The sequence below is a fragment of the Felis catus genome, chromosome D3, assembly GCF_018350175.1.
Source record: "Felis catus isolate Fca126 chromosome D3, F.catus_Fca126_mat1.0, whole genome shotgun sequence".
In the NCBI taxonomy this organism is placed as follows: Eukaryota; Metazoa; Chordata; class Mammalia; order Carnivora; family Felidae; genus Felis; species Felis catus.
Genome location: NC_058379.1, coordinates 65,381,906 through 65,401,603, shown reverse-complemented (window position 1 = coordinate 65,401,603; position 19,698 = coordinate 65,381,906). Strand labels below are relative to the sequence as shown.

The 19,698-nt window shown below is 40.9% G+C and overlaps 1 protein-coding gene across 5 annotated transcripts in view; it reads right to left on the bottom strand.

Annotated features, from left to right (window-relative positions):
• Positions 1-2,254: 2,254 nt before the first annotated feature.
• The window catches only part of SETBP1 (SET binding protein 1), a 376,888-nt gene continuing 359,444 nt past the window's right edge, over positions 2,255-19,698 (bottom strand). For 4 of the 5 annotated variants that reach the window (XM_045042180.1, XM_045042182.1, XM_045042183.1 and 1 more), the window contains exons 6-7: positions 19,524-19,556; positions 2,255-7,696 (exon numbers count right to left, since the gene is read on the bottom strand). In XM_045042180.1, the coding sequence (XP_044898115.1) occupies positions 7,074-7,696; positions 19,524-19,556 (656 nt within the window). In that variant the 3' untranslated portion in view covers positions 2,255-7,073. The remainder of the gene's footprint in view (positions 7,697-19,523; positions 19,557-19,698) is intronic. The other variant, XM_011288024.4, reaches the window with a different exon arrangement.

Here is a 19,698-nt window from a genome sequence, read left to right as displayed (position 1 = left end):
CATAAAATTCTTTAGTGACCAAGCAGAAATACGTCCCAGGTCTCTTGACTCTTATGTTACTGCTCTATTCACTAAAAGCAGAATACATTTTAAAATATCAAGCTTAATAATGAAAAGAATATGTGTGATTTCTAACTCTTTTGAGGTTTTACTATTTCTAATTTGTTACTTTCCAATTTTAGCAGATATAAATGTCAATTACACTTTGAACTAGTCTTCTCTTTAATTAATTCTGTAAACAAAAGCCCTTGTGACACTTTAGGGAAGTGTACCACCACCACCGTCTAACAATTAAAACCCCAGATACGGGCTTTTCCCATAAAAGTGAAAGCATTAGTAGTAACAATGGAGGTGCACACCACTGTCTGCCTCCTTCTCAATCCCTTTCACACCCAGTCATTATCTCATATGACCTATAAAGAGCTTTCTATGACCTTGGGCAAATCCTTTAGCTTTTCATATCCCATTGTCCTCACTCCCGATCACGTGTGTGACAGGTTAAATTTTTTGAAGTCGTAACTGATTTCCAATATCCTCGCTCTGCTACTGGTGTCCTCCCCCCATACAGGCAACTAGGCTGGTTTGTGCTCATTCCCTCAGGGCATGTATCTGACAGCAGAAAGCAAAGGGGAGACCAAAATTAAAAAGACTTTTTTTCCCTGGCTTTTCAGTTTCAAATGCCTGGAAACTAGGAAAATAGAAAGAACTTGGGGCACAGAGAAACAATTTGGAAGGAAGTTGGAGCAAGGTTTTCATAGCGACCGTTCCTTTCTTTCCCTCTAGGTTAGAAGAGGGACCCTTAGGTCTGTAACTAAGGTTCTGCCATGCTGGTGGAATGGGGGCTTAAAAATTAATAATGTTGAGCTGCAGAGAAATTTAAAAATGTATATTCCTTCCACCCATCTATTTGTAGACTGAGGTTCATACCAGCCCCATGTGTGAACACATCTGACTTTCCCAAGAATCATTGTCAGCACATTGCTATTCTGTGGGCTGATTAAAACCCCCAAAGATGGGCCAATCCATTCCAAGGCAACTGCTTTGTCCCTGCTGGCGGGAAGAGATTAGGGGCACTCTGGGAAGTCATTGCTGATTTCAGAAATACCACCAGCCTAATGAACCCGAGTTAGAAAGAGGACTGTATAATGCTTTAAATTTTCCTGGTTCAGTGCAAGATAGTTGGCAGAGAGGGAAAAGAGGGCAAATTCTACTTTGTTAGAAGTGCTGACTAAATTCTCTGAGTCTCAGGAGGCTACCCAAAGCACTAGTGCTCTGACCATCCTGAGGCTTCCCTAATAATCTACTCCTGAAGACTTCCATTCATTCCACCAGACTTCCGTTATTCCACTGTGGGTGCTCCACATACCGAAAGTCCTAATAAATGTTACGGCGGGACGGATTGATAGGGATGAGAGCTGCTCCTGACACTTCCTACATACCTTGTTGGATTTTGAAAGAAGTGCTCTGGAAGACTGCATAAAGAAAGAGAGTGAAAAATACATAAATATATGTATGTTTACATATTCTCAGTGTACAATGTGCAAATTATACTTTAAAAGGGCTTTATAAACCAACTTGACTCTAAAAGCAAAATTGGAACAGAGTGGGAAGAGAAGAAAGTGCCAGCGTGGGGGCTCCTCGCTTTTTCGGAGCCCCCATCACTCTTACCACTTGCCACATTCAAAACTGCTAGCTCATTTTTCAAACACAGGCCTTGTACATTCCTCCAGAGCAAGGACTTCTTACTCCTGGCCCTTGTCCTCAGGGTCTTGTTCAGACTGGTAGACTTTGGCTAGGTGATCCATAACTGTCTACGGTTGATTAAGTGCCCTTTCCTATCACTCCAAACTTTAAATCCAGCCGGGGATCTATCCTTGAGATATCTGACATCATGGGATATTTAGTAAGAAAGCTTAATCCCCATCCATAATGTTGTAAAAATTTAGGACAGGATGGGTCTCCAACATTATCCAACATACTTTGATTGCTTTCAGCAGAGGTCTGACTGGTTCTTTGAATCTAGCCCTTGGCTTTACATCCAGGTGTAATATATTCTGAACAGTAACCCAGTAAATCAGACTCAAATCTTGCCCAAGATGTACTTCCCAGATTCCTACAAAAGGCAGAAGTTTGGTTAGAATTTTCTCAATGATTCTATATCCAGTTGGTGTGAGCAAAGACCCCCCAAATACTATTAAACTCCTTAGTGATGTGAACCAGATGGAAAATAAAACAAAAGAATTCACAACTCATGTTAGACTGAATTGAATGTCTTTAATTTCACACAATGAATAACATATGAATAGGATTAACTTTTTTTTTTTCTTTAATAGTTAAGTGCTCTATACTGTGCTAACCTGATCTGGTAGCGAAAAAGACTGAGCTTTCTTTTAGAAAAAATGTTTAAAACCCAACATCTAAGACCATGGAGGAGCATGACAGTAAAGCATGCCAGATGTATCTACGCCTCAAATAACAGCAAGTCCGTGTTCATTTTAAATGTACAAAAATGCTTTATGAATAAAAACTGTTACAAAAAGAACATTTCAAACAATGTACAATTTTCTTGCCTCTATATTCAATAAAATACAAATACATTTTTTGTTCTAAAATATGTTTACATACAATCAAAGTAGAACATGCAAATTACACTTTAAAAAAGGCTTTTAAAAACCACTTATGAATACAAACTAAAAATTAGCCAGCACGACTTGTAAGACAATCTTGTGCCCCATTTTTTCTTTTGAAATATATATATACATATTTAACACATCATGTGCATTTATTATTATTTAAGAAATAGATTTTTTAAAAAAGGAAGAAAAAGAAAGACACCAACCTAGGTTGGAACTGCCCTTCTGTGTTGACCAGTGGCAGCTCTTTTCAATTTTTCCCCCCTTTAGTGTTTATTATACCTGGGGAAGTGGGCAATAGATATCCAGGAAGTTTCTTCCTTGGTTGATATGTGCTTCTAAGACTGTTCCCCAAATGACTGAGTCCCACCAGAAGGAAGACTCATTAGTGGGGCAAACTCTCCAAGAAACAAGAGGCAGAGGGAGCCTTGTATTGTGGAAAGAAACTTTAAAAAACACCAAGAAAATGCTACGGTATATTACAGTTCGAGTTTCTAGGCACTGTGATGACATTATCTGTAAGCTCTGGCATTTGGACCATTGTGATACTATAGGGTAGTGTTGAGAATAATGTCTATATTTATCTACTTTTACATAATGAGAAGACTGAAAATCCTGCAATGTAACACCTAAATGGCTTTTGAGGCATTTCGGCTTCTGCCACCCCGTCTCTCTCCATGCTACAGTTGGCATTTAAAGGCTTTGGAAATATATGTATAGACTTTAGACAGTTCCCAGGTAAATCTTCCTAGTGGTAGGGAAAAAATATTCTCCAAAAACTCATTATCTGAATATTGTTGGGTAATAAGCTGTAGGAGTGGGATTTTCTACTAAAGTACTAAAACCAAATCCTTTATGATGTGCATGTAGTACATCACCTTATACTATAATTCTGTCACCACTTGCTTATCATATTTATAGAGCCAGCACTGTGCAGAACACAAATTCCGACTGCCATCCAACATGGCCTCCCACTCCGAACAGCAGCCAAGTTAACATGCTAATCCTCTGTCAGCCCTTAGTCACCTACTCTGGGCTGTCAGTGGCTGTTGAGTCCCGGTCCTGCCAAGTCACAAACCAGCTCCTGACATGCTCTCCTTTCTTTTGACCTGTCTTCCTTGGGTTGTAGCCAGAGCCATGCTATTAGAGGAAGTTAAACTTCTCTTTCACATGAGATGAGGGGTTGAAAAGCAAGTGGCTCCTCAGCCACTTAGGAAGTGGATCAGAGACCCATCATCACCTTCAAGGAGGCTTTTACATCTCGATTTCATCCTTTGCTCACCTCTAATCAGATTCCCTGTAAGTGGGTTCATGCCTGCTTGCTGAAGGAAAGTATTCCATAAAAACAAAAACAAAGAACCAAGAGATTTCTTTATGAAATAATTGCTGGAGGTGTTTATGGAGTCCCATGCATACCAAATGACATCTTCTCTAAACAAAAATGCAGCCTCCAGAAGGCAGTGTTGGCTGGCTAGAGACTCCTCAGTCCGGGTCAAGATTGCTGAGTTCTCATCCTGGTTCTGCATCCAATGAGGTGAAACTAGGCTGGCCCAGTGTTGAGCCAGGACAGAAGAGGAGAGACTAATGGAAAGGGGTTACTTAGAAAATAAGAAAATGGTTGTACCAATGAGATGAGTTAAGTTAATGGAAAGTATAAGAAAAAAAAAAAAGTAACATGATACTGAGTGGGGAGCTGGGCAGGGGAGAGAGGAAGCTGTACCGTGCCTGGACTAGCTTCCACCTTCCAATGGCTATTTAGCATGTCTCAGTTTGGGTCCTCTGTGGTTTTCTAATCTATTCTTAGGGTCATAAATGTAGAGGATTTGCATTTAAGTCACATGGCAACTGTAGAACTGAATTTATGTAGTTACAACCCTGCTATATCCCTCCTGGAATACCTTACGCTGGTTTGGAAATTCTAATGTATCCTTAAGTTATTTGACATTTCTCTCCAACTAGAAGTTAATGTCAATTAGAGTTTGGGTCCTTCTTTAAGAAGCTTAGAGAGTGCCAGCTCATTCTCTTCTGCAGGAAGACTGAGTCTACTCACAGACCTGTTTGGGTAAATGGTACAACACCAGAAGGAAGAGGGGCAAAAGAAAGAATGAAGGAAATGATTTTCAAAGTCTGGCAGGAGAGAAACCCCTTTATGGTTTAATTGGAATGAAAATGGTTGCTCTTTCATAGCCATGGTGGGGTGAACGGGGCTAATTTAAATCTTCCTCTCCGGTGACTTTGGAACCACTCAGACATGGCTTGGGAATGACAGATTGAAAGTGGCTGGTTTGATTTTGCTGTTCCACTTCTGTGAAATGCCAAAGGTCCACCTAGGTCACAAACGGAGTAGCTATGATATAAGCTTTAAAGAACAGGAGGATGCATTCCTTTAAACTTACATATTGCTAGGATTAAATGTGACTGACCTAGTGGGTAGCAAATGATGTTAAGTCCAAGGTGACAGTGCAGAATAGGATGACTCTGTGGGTAATTTCAACCATTGTTGGTGCCATGACAGAGCAGTGATGTTGGCAAGCATATTAACTTGGGATTTTTAAATTTACTCCCATAGATACCCCATCCCTTATTCTCCTGTGTTCCCAGCAAAAATCCATCTCTCTCTAAGGAAATAGTGTTGTGTTTTGAAGTGATAATACAATTTCCAGCCAGTCCCAACTTCCTGTAAAGAAACTTAATTTGGAGGTAAACCAGATATTCTAATTCCCATTAGAAAATTGAATTCTGTCTCTCAGTGTCTCTCTTTTTATAATCTACCATGCCAGGTGTTTGATGTCTTGGGGAAGGTAAGGGGAGGAGGAAGGGAGAAAATTGAAAATACTTATTTGAAATTTCCACATCTGACTTTTAGAAAACATCTACGGCAATGGAGTAACTTCATATTCATTCTGAGTCTTCTTAACATGTTTTACTTGAGCTGTGGAAATGGGTGATAGAGATGGAATATTTGTCCACGCTAAACCAATGGCTAGAGTACAACTTGGATGAGAAATGTACAGTTGAAATTGACCATTTAAAAGACGATTTGTCACACACAGTTTGCATCCATGCAGACTGATAGATTTATAATTACATTATGTACAAAAATGTTTTAGTTTATTAAGGCAACCACAATTTGGATACTTTGTCCAAGGTGGCTTGATACAATTGGAGTGGTGATACCCTTTGAGCATTTTCTTTTCTTTCTTTTTTTTTTTTTTTCTTCAGATAAGAACACTTACTCCCATTTGCTTTTAAGAAACAATTATCAAGAGATAATGGACTTATTCTATTGTCTTTTTGTTTCTTTTTTTTTTTTTTCCAACAATCTATGATAGCTACTTGTATGAAGGTTCACATACCAAGGCATTGCCAGACATTTGTCTTTCTGGTGGGTCTGGGGTTTCAATTTTTGGTGATTTGTCAGTTATTCCATTTGCTGTGGGTTATTAAAACCGTTCTGTTCTGCCTATTCTCTGCTGATATGTTTTAAGTATAAAAATAACCTGATTGACACCCCGGCCAACATATCCTTGGCTGCTCTAAATCACTTATTAAAAAGGCTCTATCAATACTGAGTTATCTGTTTCACAATGATTGGGATTCGAAGCCAAGTTCCTTGGGACAGCATGCCAAGGGTGAACATTACAACACACATAAAGTTTACATTATTTAGGTGTGTACCAAGGAAAAGAAGGCAGCAAGTAAGTTAATGAAAAGGTATATGGAAGTACAATGGGCAAAGGAAAGGTAGGAACAGACTACGCTAAGTATCAGTGTGTGATATAGCGGAGGCATACAGAAGAATATGAATCCATGTCTAAGGTTGCCTATCACTAGAATTCCACCTTCTGATGACGAATCCATCTGAGAAACTGTATGGTTAATGGAAAGATTCAGGTCACCTGAAGATGATGTTGGTGCCCCAAAGCCTAGCCAAGCTTGGAAAAACCAAAATAAAAGTAAAAACCAATTAAATGGAAATGGGTTACAACAAAGCCAGTTGAGAAATTTGCAGCTTTTCTCCCCTTGGAATGTTTCCTAATTGAGGGTGCTTCCCTTTCAATTTTCCTGGCCAGCAAATGCAATGGAATCAAAGGCGCACCTTGGATGCAGGAGGCCCGGTGGCTGTCAAAGAGCACCACCACCGGCTTTCTCCTCCTCGATGGGTCTTCTCGCCTGCAAAGGATCTAGCCATACTGAAGTGCCGCTTGGTTTGGAACTGCTGTAAAGCACAGACCAGCTTCTGTTGAAGGCGTCCCCCTGCTTTGCTTTCCCAAGAGCTACGGATGGCTCAACCCCGTCATCGGGCGCGATTCTGCCTGCCCAGCTTCTGGAGAGAAGGGCATCGGTGTCCCTGCAGCGTGGGATTCCGCCCCCACCCCGGCTCACTGCACTTCCAAGTGTCAGTTCCCCCAGCCCCAGGTTCAGACGCCCAGACCCACCCTAGGGAAGGCCATCGCTCTCACTCCCTCGGGATTTCCTCTGCCTTTTGGCCTTCACCTCCTCTTCCTGGGGCAGGGGCTGCTGCGGGGGCGGCTGCTGCGGGGGCTGGGCAGGAGGCTGAGGTTTGTGTTTCCTCTTCCCTCCTCCTCTGGGGGTCTTGGGCAGGGGCGGGGGCGGGGGCGGCGGCGGCGGCGGCGGGGGCGGGAGGGGCGGCGGCGGGGGCGGGGGCAGGGGCGGCGCCTCCCGGGCCATGTGGATGACCGCCTCGATGGTGGCCATGATGGTGTCTTGGGTGGCGGCCGGCTCCAAGACGAGCGGGCTCAGGCTCGGCTTCTGCCCCCTCTTGCTGGGAAGGTCGATGCATTTTTCCAGCACCGGCATTTGGTCTCTGGAGTCCTCATCGAACTGGGTGGGCTGCTTTCGAGGACGCCCTCTCCTCTTCTTGACGAAGTTGTTGCCTGTCTTTGATTGTCTCTGCAGCCGCTTGGCCTTCAGGATCTTGTTCACGTGGTCCAGGTTCTTCTTGGTGGACAGGATCTTCGTGTAGTTGCACATCTTGCGCACCTCGCACTGGATGGCCTCGATCTCCCGCCGCTTGAATCGCTTCTTCAGGGAGGAGCTGGCTGCAGGAGGGGAAGAGAGAAGATTGAGCACCAGAGGCAAGCTGCCCTGAACCCAGCTATCGCACTGACAACTGGCATTATATTTGGCCAGGAAGATTCTGGAGGAGCGATGCTATGGATGTGACCCAGTATCTAGTCTTCCTTTTCCTTGATGGAAACTGAAAATAGTACAAGTCAACATTGGTTGGCTATGTTGTGTGCACACAGCAATTCTATTTATACTGTTTCTTGTTTACAACAATTCTGTGGAATGCTCTTGTTCCCCATGTCTAGGATTTAGAAACAGGCTTACTCCATGTAGGAAGATCTACCCTGGGAGTGAATGTCAGAATCAATATTCCCATTACCTGTTCCTATTATAACTTTTATTTTTTATTTAGCCCTTTGACATTTGATGTGATTCAATTTAGGATTAGGTTATGCCTTTTCTTTTTGTAGAAGATGTTGAATGAAAAAAAATGACAGTCCTTTATAACAAGCAATCTGGATCGTTCACATGTACTATCAACCTCAAAAAAGAGATGCCTTGACCTCACAGGGAGCATGTATGTAAGTGTGCCTATTTATTTCTAACCGTCCTCTACTGACAGGAGGGAGGATTATTTTCTGGGACACCATCTCTCTGATTCCCGCCCCCCCCCCCCAGGCTCCCGCTCCGCCAATGTTCTAGACTTGTCTAGTTGCCTGATAGTGTCCAGTTGACCAAGTCCTTCTTAACCAATTCATCCTCCGAAAACCTCAAGGGAAACCAGCCGGCTGTTTCTGAATCACTCCCACTATTCCACTACTTGGCTGTGTTGTTTGTAAAGAGCTCCTTTCAGGTCCTGGTGGCCAGATGGACCTGTACTGTATGAGTCAAACCTCTAATCTGCAGAAGTCAGGTACTGCTACCGCTAAATAGCCTTCAGAACTGCTTTGTTTTGACGTTCAGACACTGTAAAGTGTGAATGGCTTCAAGACGTAGCAGACCTTTCCTCCTTTAGGTTATTCTTTCTCCCTGTGCTGTTCATAAGCAGGCATGCATGTACGTCCATGTGTACACACACACACACACACACACACACACACACACACACTCAGGCACTCACACATACTCTTCTGCCCCATCTTCACACCGTCCCCTCCCTTTTTATGAACGTAAGAAGTGTGTCCTCACTTAGTTTTCTGCTGCTGTGATATACCCTAGATGCTCAACCCCAAAGATGCCTATGGAGAAGATGCTGACCCTACTAAACATTACAGGACCATGTATTATGGTTTTAGCATCATAGTTTCTTGTGTTATCCCATGTTTTTTCAACTATGTCCTAAGGAAATAAGGAGAGGGGGCACCTGGGTGGCTCAGTTGGTTGAGCATCTGACTCTTGATTTTGGCTCAGGTCATGATCCAAGGGTTGTAGGATTTAGCCCCTGCATTGGGCTCTGTGCCAAGCATGGAGCCTGCTTAAGATTCTCTCTCCCTCTCCTTTTGCCCCTCTTCCCTGCTCACGTGTACTCTCTCTCTCTCTCTCTCTCTAAAAAAAAAATAATTAAGGGAAATGAGGGAAAAATGCTGAAAACATGGATACCATTCTCACTTATTCTTGGGCACTCCCACTTTATTCCTTTCCCTGCTTCACCCCATTTCTCTTTCATGCTGTGGCTGGCACTGAACTCCAGGAGGGTATTATTTGAAGTTATTTACGCCACTAGCTTTATGGAGTGGGAATCTCTGAGTTCCATAGGACAGGTCAAAATGTTACTGCTTTTGGCCCAAGGTCATTGTAAGACTTACTGAGCAATGAATAACTACTGAACAATCTTTAAAATAAGTTATAAAGATCAAAATAGAACAAAGCCAGAGTGAGCTTCTGAGTACAAAAATAAAATGTTTGTAGTTAGTGTTGTGAAAGAAAAGCGTTGCTCAATTGTAAGTTCTCAGATGCAGGGATCAATTTTTGTCCATCTTTATGTCCCTCACAGAACATAGCGTGGTGCCTTGTCCATGGACAGGATTTAAAAATTGTTTTTGGACTGATGAATCACACTAATCATTGTGCCTTGTAGTCAGAGTCTTCTGTAAAGGAGTTCAAGTTTGGATTTCTAAAGCATCCGCTACAAAAATAGGGACAGTAGGAGCTAGCAGGTCTCCATGTCCGAGCCAGGTGATCTATCTTGTCCACAAAGTTCATGAGTATTGAGAAGAAGTCAGAAAGACTCCACAAAACCTTTGGCATTATTCCAAGTACACGTTTCATGTGAAGTTAACTCTTTCTTTGTATCATCTTTGGGGGAAAGAAAACGCTGTGTAGTATATAACACAGCATATATAGGTAGAAAGTAAAACATTTGGGAAATTAGTTGTCAACATCTGACTGACTAAAGATTGACTGGAAAACTCCATGAACTGCAGGTCATTTGGGAGAAATACAAGCATTGGTTTTGTTTCTCTCAGTGTTTTCTTTTTAGCATGAAGTGACAAAAAACAAACAAACAAAAGGAACCTGGTAGATAATACCGTATTCAGTAATTCATTGTATGCTGCATAATATGTTATTAAGCCCTTGTACTGAAAAAATGATTATGAAATAAGTTAATTCTGAGTCATGTAAACATACCTTTACTAAAAATATCATAACCAATTCCTTTGCACCCACTGTTCACATTTAATAAATGTTAACTTTTGCCATATATATTTTAATGTTTGTTTATTTTTGAGAAAGAGGGAGACAGAGTGCGAGCAGGGAGAGGCAGAGAGAGAGGGAGACACAGAATCTGAAGTAGGCTTCAGGCTCTGAGCTGTCAGCACAGAGCCCAACATGGGGTTTGAACTCACGAATCTTGAGATCATGACATGAGCTGAAGCTGGACACTTAACCGACTAAGCCACCCAGGTGCCCCTATACGTTATTATATTTTTTTAACAGTTTATTTGTTTTTGAGAGACTGGGAGAGCACAAGTGGGGGAGGGGCAGAGAGAGAGGGAGACACAGAATCTGAAGCAGGCTCCAGGCTCTGAGCTGTCACCACAGAACCTGACATGGTTCTCGAACCCATGAACCATGAGATCATGACCTGAGCCAAAGTCAGATGCTGAGCCACCCAGGCACTCCCTATACATTATTTTTTTTAAAGAAAGAAAATATTATAGATTCAGCTAAGTCAGACTCCCCTCTCAATTCCATTCCAGTCCTTTCCTTTTCCAAGCTTTTATTTATATTTTTACTGCATATGCATGAACCCATATTAGTAAAAATTACAGAGCTGAAACTACCTAATGTTGGTGGTACTGTAAGGAAGTGGGGGTCCTTGTACACTGTTGGTAGGAGTGTAAACTCAACTAATCATATTGGTGAGCAGCTGGACACTGATCACTAGCACTGAAGATGGGCTTGCTCAATGCCCCAGAGAACCTGTGTCCAGGCTGGCCCCTTTACTTATCTGTAGTGGGAGGCTAAGGATGTGCAAGGATGTTCCCTGAAGCCCAGAAGACTGAAAATAGTCTAAATGTTAAGGAGATAATCCGTTACAATAGATAGACTTAATCTGTTGGTTTAATCTGTAAACAATAGAATATTATAGATCTGTTGAAAGGAATAAACAACATATATCAACATGGTTAAATCTAAAAACAAAACAAAGTTGGTAACAAAAGTGAATACAAGTACTTGCAAATATACCATTTGAAAAAGTGTAAAAACACTTTTCAAGTCCCTTGAATTCAAGATCCCTTGATTTTTTTTTTAAATTTTTTTTTAATGTTTATTTATTTTTGAGACAGAGAGAGACAGAGCATGAACAGGGGAGGGTCAGAGAGAGGGAGACACAGAACCTGAAACAGGCTCCAGGCTCTGAGCGGTCAGCACAGAGCCCAATGCAAGGCTCGAACTCATGGACCGCGAGATCATGACTTGAGCCGAAGTCGGCCGCTTAACCGACTGAGCCACCCAGGCGCCCCAGATCCCTTGAATTTTTATTTCATTTTCAGTGTGCAAATGTGGAGGTTTAAAGTGACAACAATGTGGAAGCTCAATTGTGAGCTAAGGATTAGGTGGATGAGATTTCACTCTCCTCTCCAAAGCTACCTCATACCGCATAAGCTTCTAGAGGAGTACCGTCCAGTAGGGTTTTCTGCCATGGTGGAAATGTTCTATATCTGTGCTGTCCCATTTGGTAGTCCTTAGACACATGTGGCTACTAAGCGCTTGAAATGTGGCTAGCGTGACTGAGAAACTACATTTTTAATTTGACTTAAATTTAAATAGCTCCATGTGGCTGGTGGCTACTGTACTGGGCAGCTCAGTTCTAGTCCTAACCACCATGAAATACACTGGGTTCATTCAGTAAAATACAGACTGTGGGAAACTCTGGGCAAACCACCTGGTGTCTTTGACAAATAAGATGCAAGTAGAGAAAGGCAGGGGAGGTGGTGGGACTGTAAATTAAAAGAGACGTAAGAGATAAAATGACCATATTTTGCTGCCAGTTTAAACAAACTGTCAAAAGAGATCTTATTTCATGAATTCATGGACATTTGAATAGTGTCTGGGCATTGCATGATATTATTTAATTCCTGTTTATTTACTTAGGTGTGATAACTGCATTATGACAATGTTTTAAAATACTAAGCTTTTAGAAATACTTGCTATTTCTTTTTTAAAGTAGGCTTCACGTCCAGCGTGGAACCCAATGTGGGGCTTGAATTCATGACCCTGAGATCAAGACTTCAGCTGAGATCAAGAGTAGGATGCCCAAACAACTGAGCCACCCAGGTGCCCCTAAAATATTTATAGATGAAGTCACATGATATCCTCTGGAATTGGCTTCAAAATAATGAGGATAGAGGAGATAAGTAGAAGTACTGATGAAATAGGATTGACTCTTGAGTTAATATTACTGAAGCTGGGTGATGGGTACACTGTGGTTTATTATGCTATTCTGCCTACTTTGGTATATACTTGATAATTCCATTAATACCTGGTTGAAAACATATACATGGCAAGTGGCAATAAAACATCTTTCTTTACATCTTAGGACTGTAGGGTGGTCTGGTTTTTCACCCTTTTGGGCTCTGTCACCAAAATAATTTTTGAAAGATAAGAAATGTCCTCAGCAAAAGGCATGTATCATCACCCTAGAAAATTCCTGCTGGTAGCTACCCTCCTGGCTTAATGGTCTGGAAGAATGATTAAGTGCTCTGGCTTTTATGCTGTGACCAAATGAATGAACATATCAGGGCCCAATCTCCAGTGATGCCATCAGGGGCTAAGACTTAATATGCCTCTTTCTTTTTTACATTGTAAACTTTGGAGGTGGGGGGGAGGTATCCACATCTACTGAACATCTGAATTGCATTTTGCCCGTATATATATAACCCAAATATTTCAGTTCAGGTTTGTTACCCCTGCATGAGAACTGCAGCAGAGGGCAGGGCAGTGGGAAGGACTCTGCAGGGGCAGCTAGAAACAAATCTGAACTAGGATGAACATCTTAGCCTCTCTGGATCTCTCCTCATCTATTACATTGGGCAGTTATACTAGATACTCTCAAAATTCCCTTCTAGATTTAAAGATTGCTGTAATTCTTTCCTATTCTCATTATCAGTTGGCTTCCCAAATGTGAGGTGGAATAATTTCAAATTATTTTGAAATCCTAGTGGTGGTGGAGGGGGGTGAGGACTTTGGTCTTGGCAGGATTCGATATTCACAAATCTTTCTCCTTATTGCTTATGATTTCATTGTCCCTCTAAATGTTTTCAGATTTTTCTCTCTTCAAATTGTTTCATTATTAGACAGTAATTTCTGGGCTCTTGCAGCAAAGATTGATTCCATATTTGCTCTCCTTCTTATAATGGGCCCATATCTTGCCTGCTCTTTGTTAGTTTTAAAAAATAATTATGAGTGGCCAAGGCAAAATGAAAATTCATGTCTTCATAACTGCAAAGCAAATCATCTTCTAGACCTTTCTCTGTATTTAAAATTGTCATGCAAATGGTTGACTTGGTTTTGGGCCCAGATGTAGCTTTTCTGTCTTTTAGTTCCCATTATCAGAGGATTGGCTCATCAGCATTTGTTGATTTGGTCACGTCTTTTATGATAATCAAAGACTGGACTTAGCACTGTGTTTTGCACACTGACTTTGCAGATGTAGGATAGGCACTGTGAGCAAGAGAGAGGCTAACAAGGCTTAGTTATATGTAAAGTTCCTCCAAAATAGGTGCTAATGATTTGGAGACTATACTTTGCCCATGTGCAAGACACATCTTAATTTGAGAAGAAAGTTCTGGGTGTGTCCGAAAGGGAAGCAAATTCATCTCTAGATTCGTTAGAATATTTCTTGCTGTTTAAATATCCCTGCAGGGAGGGAGGTAATACTGGGAGGACTGTTGAACTGCCTGGAGTTGCCTTCCAGGGTGGAAAGGGCTGGAACACTCTTTCCCTCAATCAAGGCAGACAGCTGCAGTATGAATTACATTGTATGGTGATCCAAGTTAAGATCCTTCGAAGGCAGAAGCCATGTCATTTCTTCCTACTCCCAGGATCCCCAGTCCAGGCTCATTCACACAGTAGCACATGGAACTGGCATATAGCAACACACGGTCAGCAAATACAAGCTCAAGGGAATTCACTTGTTTAATGTTCTCCCATGAAATTGTGCATTTTTTTTTTTGGTACTTTGTACTTAACTCAGTAATGATCTCTTGTTTTCCTAATGCAGCCTTTTATTTTTTAATGGGATGTATGAAGCAACTTGCCTTGGCATGCAAACGTTCTTCCTTTTTCCCTAGAATTTAAATTAACCTTATACAATCCTGGCCTTAAAGGCTCTTTTTAAAAAAGATGGCAAGTTGCCTCTGTTGGTGAGGCTTCTGCAAGGCAGGGCACATCTGAGTTGCTGTTGGTCATCAGCATAAGTGCCGTAGTACTGCTTTACAATTTCAAAGCTGTAATTTAGAATTAAGGGTTAGCAGATGTGGGAGATTTGTCATGATATAAAGGTGTCTCCATTCTATTTTTAAAGGCATAATACAGTTTGGGGTTTCTTTGAAAATGTGACTGGCTTGTGTGAAGCACACAGTACCTGCTTGATTCTTCCAGGGCAGCTCCCACTTAGGGGTTTAAGGTAAAGCAACATCCTATCTTGGCTGCAGTGCCTTGGTGGTTGGGGGGAGCGGGGGGAAGGTGGGGATCCTGGTTTTGTTTTGCTCTTATTTCTCATTCTCCCTGGGACAAGTGAGGGTTGGAGGCAAAGTGGGCCTTTTGGCTGATGGAGAAAATGAAGCAGTGGGATGTACATGTTCACAAGGAGAGCTCTGAAGCAGCTAGGGCCACCAGGGTGCCTCCCCTACATTTTCTGGGAGACATTATGGCATTAGGGATCCAGGAACTTGTCTCACATTGTCCTGCTGCCTCTGCAACTCTGCCCACATCACTCATAGCCTCTGTGCCTCTCCAGCTCTGATCACCTCTTAATTCAGCCACTTTCTTAGTGGGGTGCCTGTTCCCATGGAGGAAGCAGGACTATCTACCTGGCTACAAGAAAAACGTATTAATAGTTTTTATTTATATTACTTATATTTGATCTAAAAAGTAAGAACTAAGCTAAGCATTCTAATGCTTAATGTTTGGGGTAACTGTGATGCCCTTATTTGGGCTGTACATCAGATGTGTCACCTGTCACTGCTGGGCAGGAGGTACCTAGGAGAAGGGGGAGAGGTCACGTTCATTTAAGGGGGTTGGCGGGCATATCCATCAGTTTCTTACTTTTGGGAAGGGCACGTCCTATATTCAAAATGCTATAATAGGTCAGCCCTTATGGTTCTTTTTAGGAAGTTAAGATCTTTGAAAAGAAAAAAAATCAAACTACTTAGTCATAAGATCAGGAATATCCATGAAATATGTCACATGCCGTGCAGTTTTATTGGTTTCTCTTAGCAAACTATATAAGAGTTGCCATTTTCAGAGATGAATTTTGGCAGTTTCTTGTATAAAAAGACAAGGGTTCTAAATGTTCTCACCTTTGCTGTGCTGTCCATGGGCTGTCATGAAAAATACAAACAACTTAATGTCTCTTTAGGGTAAAATGGGAAATAATTTAACCGCTTTTAGGAAGAAACTCATACTTGAGACAGCATTTTTGACAACTGATTGAAAATGTTTCCATTGGCAATTTTGTTACTGAAAATGATATATTATAACCTATAAGATTCCTTAGATCTGCAAATTAAAAAATCTTGTAAACAGAGTTAACCTCCAAATGAAGAGTTTCAGAGATTTGAACTCATGAAACAATGCAATGCCTTTTGACATGCAAGACCATCTGATTGTCAAGGAAGTTGGTTAGACCAATTTCAACCACCTTTGCTTAACTGATGGATGGGACTGAAAAAAACAGTGCATAAAACCTTGGATTGCAAGTAAGTAACTTGTTTTGGGAGTGTTCCACAAGACAAGCAAACACTTCTAATACATTTTAACTTGATAAACAAGCTATGTCTTGCAGTAGGAGTAGTACAATGTGAGGGTGAATGTCATGAGCCCATGGTTCTTTAAATTAGCTTTGATACACAAGTGCTTTGGATTACAAGCATGTTTCTGGTACAAATTATGCTCACAAACCAAGGTTTGTTATGCTCATAAAAACAAGGTTTTACTGTATTCTGATTTAAGCAAAATGCTGCACTTTGTCCTCTTGGATATATGTTTATGTGAAATACCCTTTCAATCTACAACATCTACTAATGAGTATTGAAACAAACTAAATTTGGAATCAGAGCTTCAAATTGGTTTATCACAAGTGTTAAAAAAAAAAACACAAGGTTTCAAAAGGAAATATTCAAACTCATTTAGTTGGCCCTCCCAAAACATTTTTAGAAAGAAATATTAAAATGAGTGTAAAATTTTGACAACAGTGAAAATATTTTTGTTTCCTTAATACAAACTTAAATGAAATTTAAAATTATTTTAACAATATGATTTCAGATTTAGCTCAACATTTCAAAGTTTATATTTAAAATTTTTTTTAATGTTTACTTGCTTTTGAGAGGGAGAGAGAAACAAAGAGTGAGCAGGGAAGGGGTGCAGAGAGAGGGACACACAGAATCCGAAGCAGGCTCCAGGCTCTAAGCTGGCAACACAGAGCCCAACATGGGGCTCCAGCTCACCAACGGTGAGATCATGACCTGAGCCGCAAGTTGGACACTTAACTGACTGAGCCACCCAGAAGCCCCCAAAGTTCATATTTTAAAATATGAGTGTGTATATTCTGAATAGTGTTTACATGGAATTAACTGTTCAAAAGTATGTTAGTGATATCACCACATGATCAAAAATTTGGGCTGCTTTAACGTTGCCCTTTCTGTTTCTAAACCCCTGAAGAGTTTATTCACTCAGTATTTAATTCTAGAAGATCTTAACTTTCCATGTGCACAGCGTAAGAAGCATTAAAGCTTCTCAAAGACAGACCACACGTGTTCTTCATACACCTTGTGACAAAGAGCGTGGTGTCTTTTTCACAGTAGATTCTTGCTTAATATATCTTGCTGGATTATTTCACATCATAAGCTCCTAGAGACTAAAGTCTGGGTATCAATAATCTTTATATTCCCTGGAGCAGCTTTAATCGAATTGCATGTAATTCCATGGCAGTTGGAACAGTGTCCTATCCATGGAGAGCTTCTACAGTAAGGTTGGAGGCAGACCTGGATGCCTCCTGGTTAGTCATTTCTGAGCTCCTGCTCGCTAGGTTTTCAGCATCCTTGACTTCTCTGACCACAGGGAAATAATGCCAGTCATTTCATGAGGTGAGCTTTGGGAGAACCACTTGTGGCTTTGGACAGATAAAGGCAGTGGTAACTCATCTCCAGAGAGAAAGTGCACAGAGGAAGAATGCAGCTAGGTCCCTCAGGGAGCCTCTAGGGGAGGTAACCAGGACTTGGTCAGGCCTAAGAAAGCTAGGTGAAGGGAGAGAGCTCAGAGATCAGGAGATGAACAACAGAGGCGATTTTCTCTGTCTCTAAGGCACACTGGGCATATTCGTTAGTAGGAACTGCCCCGGAAGGGGTCACAGAAGAGTTTCAAAGCTGGGAGTCTTTCTGGGCATGATGCTTATTAGGGCCACAGTGGCTTCCTAGGCTTTTGGCGAGGAATGAACTGTAAGTGGTGGCACTCTTAAACTGGGAAATATGAGGGCCATTTAGGCTTACTCTGTTTCTTTCAATTAACTTTGGCTTTTGTCTGTTGCATGTGGCTCAAGCCCCAGCAGACTGAGTAGACAACTTGAGAGGCTGGATAGAAATGCAGTTAACGCCAAAAAGTTTGACGCTACATCTGCTGAGTCTCACAGCATGCCAGGTGGTCACACGGCGGGGGTGGTCACACCCTCTCAAAGGCCTCTTTATATTTCTTTTTCCCTTCCTCTCCAACGTGGCATAACTGTATCCTTAACCATAAATACCATCCCTTATATAATACACCAATTATTGTAGCTGTGTGTTCATACTTGATTGTGAGAGATTTTCTCGTTTAAATTTTGAAAAAAAAAAAAAACAAAGAAAAGAAAAACAGGGAACAAAGAATAATGTGGCAAATATGATTTCATGAAAACATTTACATTTTTAATATTTAGGCTCAGATAAAATAAATCCTGTTGACCATGCTAGAGCTTTAGGAATTCTGTCAAATAGTAGGTATCTGTGCTTTATTTTTCTTCCTAGTTTTAATAATTGCATTTGTTTACTTAAATACTCAGGCTTGTTATTTATGATCTGATAGAAAACACTGCCTGGGATGTTGTAAGAATAAGGTTCTAGTCTAGACTTTGCACTCCTCAGTTCTGTGTTTCTAGACAAATTCTTGACTCCTTGGCAGGACCCTTACTTGTAAAAAAAAAATTAAAAAGTCATATACCCCCAAGTCTTCCCTGTTCCAGGTAAGACATCCTTACTTCCTTCATCTGTGTTTCATATGAAATAAATTCTAGACTATGTTCCATTTTGATCCTGTTCCTCTGGAGATTTTAGTGTTTGTCAAATCTCATCTTAAATTTTGGTGCCTGGGATTGAACTGATTTTCCAAGTATGAAATGATTATGCAGAAAGATTGGGTTGATTAATTTCTGTGATCAAGGCACTACTACACTTCTGTTAATGAGAACTACATAAAAAATAAATAAATAAAACCTGCAAAGTTGTTTTTTTTTTTCCCCCAGCAACATCACACTGTTGGCTCATATTAAATAGAAGCTCAATTAACTCCCTTAAATGCTTCCATATAAACTGCTACCAAACCTGGCCATTGCTGTGTGGAATGGGTTTTTGAGCTTAAATACAAGCTTTCTATTTAAATCTGCAAAGTTTTATTTTATTGGTTTTCGTCCAGTGTTCTAGTCTGTTATGAAAGTTTTGAATCTTAATTTTGTTTTCTCAGAGACTGCCCAGATTTGTAAAATTTACAGAGGGTTTGAATACCCTCAGAGTTAATAACTGTCCCTTTATCTCCTTCTGGGCATGATTCGTGTGACCCAAATATACGCTATTGCTTTTCTCTTTATTTAAGGTTTTCAAGAAAAAAATGGTAATTTACACACACACACACATTCACACACACACACACACACACACACACACACACACACACACACATCCCTGTATTCATCATAAAAACAACAAGGAATTTATACCCATTGCTTTAGACTTTCACGTATTTTTGTGTCTGTCTGGTCAGTAGATGATGGATGTGCTACAGAAACAATGAATTTGCATTGCCTACAGGTGTGTGCCCAACTCTATTATTTCTGAGAGAGAGGATATTGCATCTGATGTTGGATTGGGTGGGGATGGGGAGTCTTACATTTTTCTTTTATCCACAGGCAATTCTCCTGCCCTAGTGAGAAAAAAAAAGAAAGGAAAAGAAAAAAGAAGAAACAAAACAATAGTCAGTATGCATCCAGTGCCTTCTAATTTCTGCTGGAATTCAGTTTAATTGGATATTCCTCTAAAAGCCACCGAGGACTCTCATTTCATTA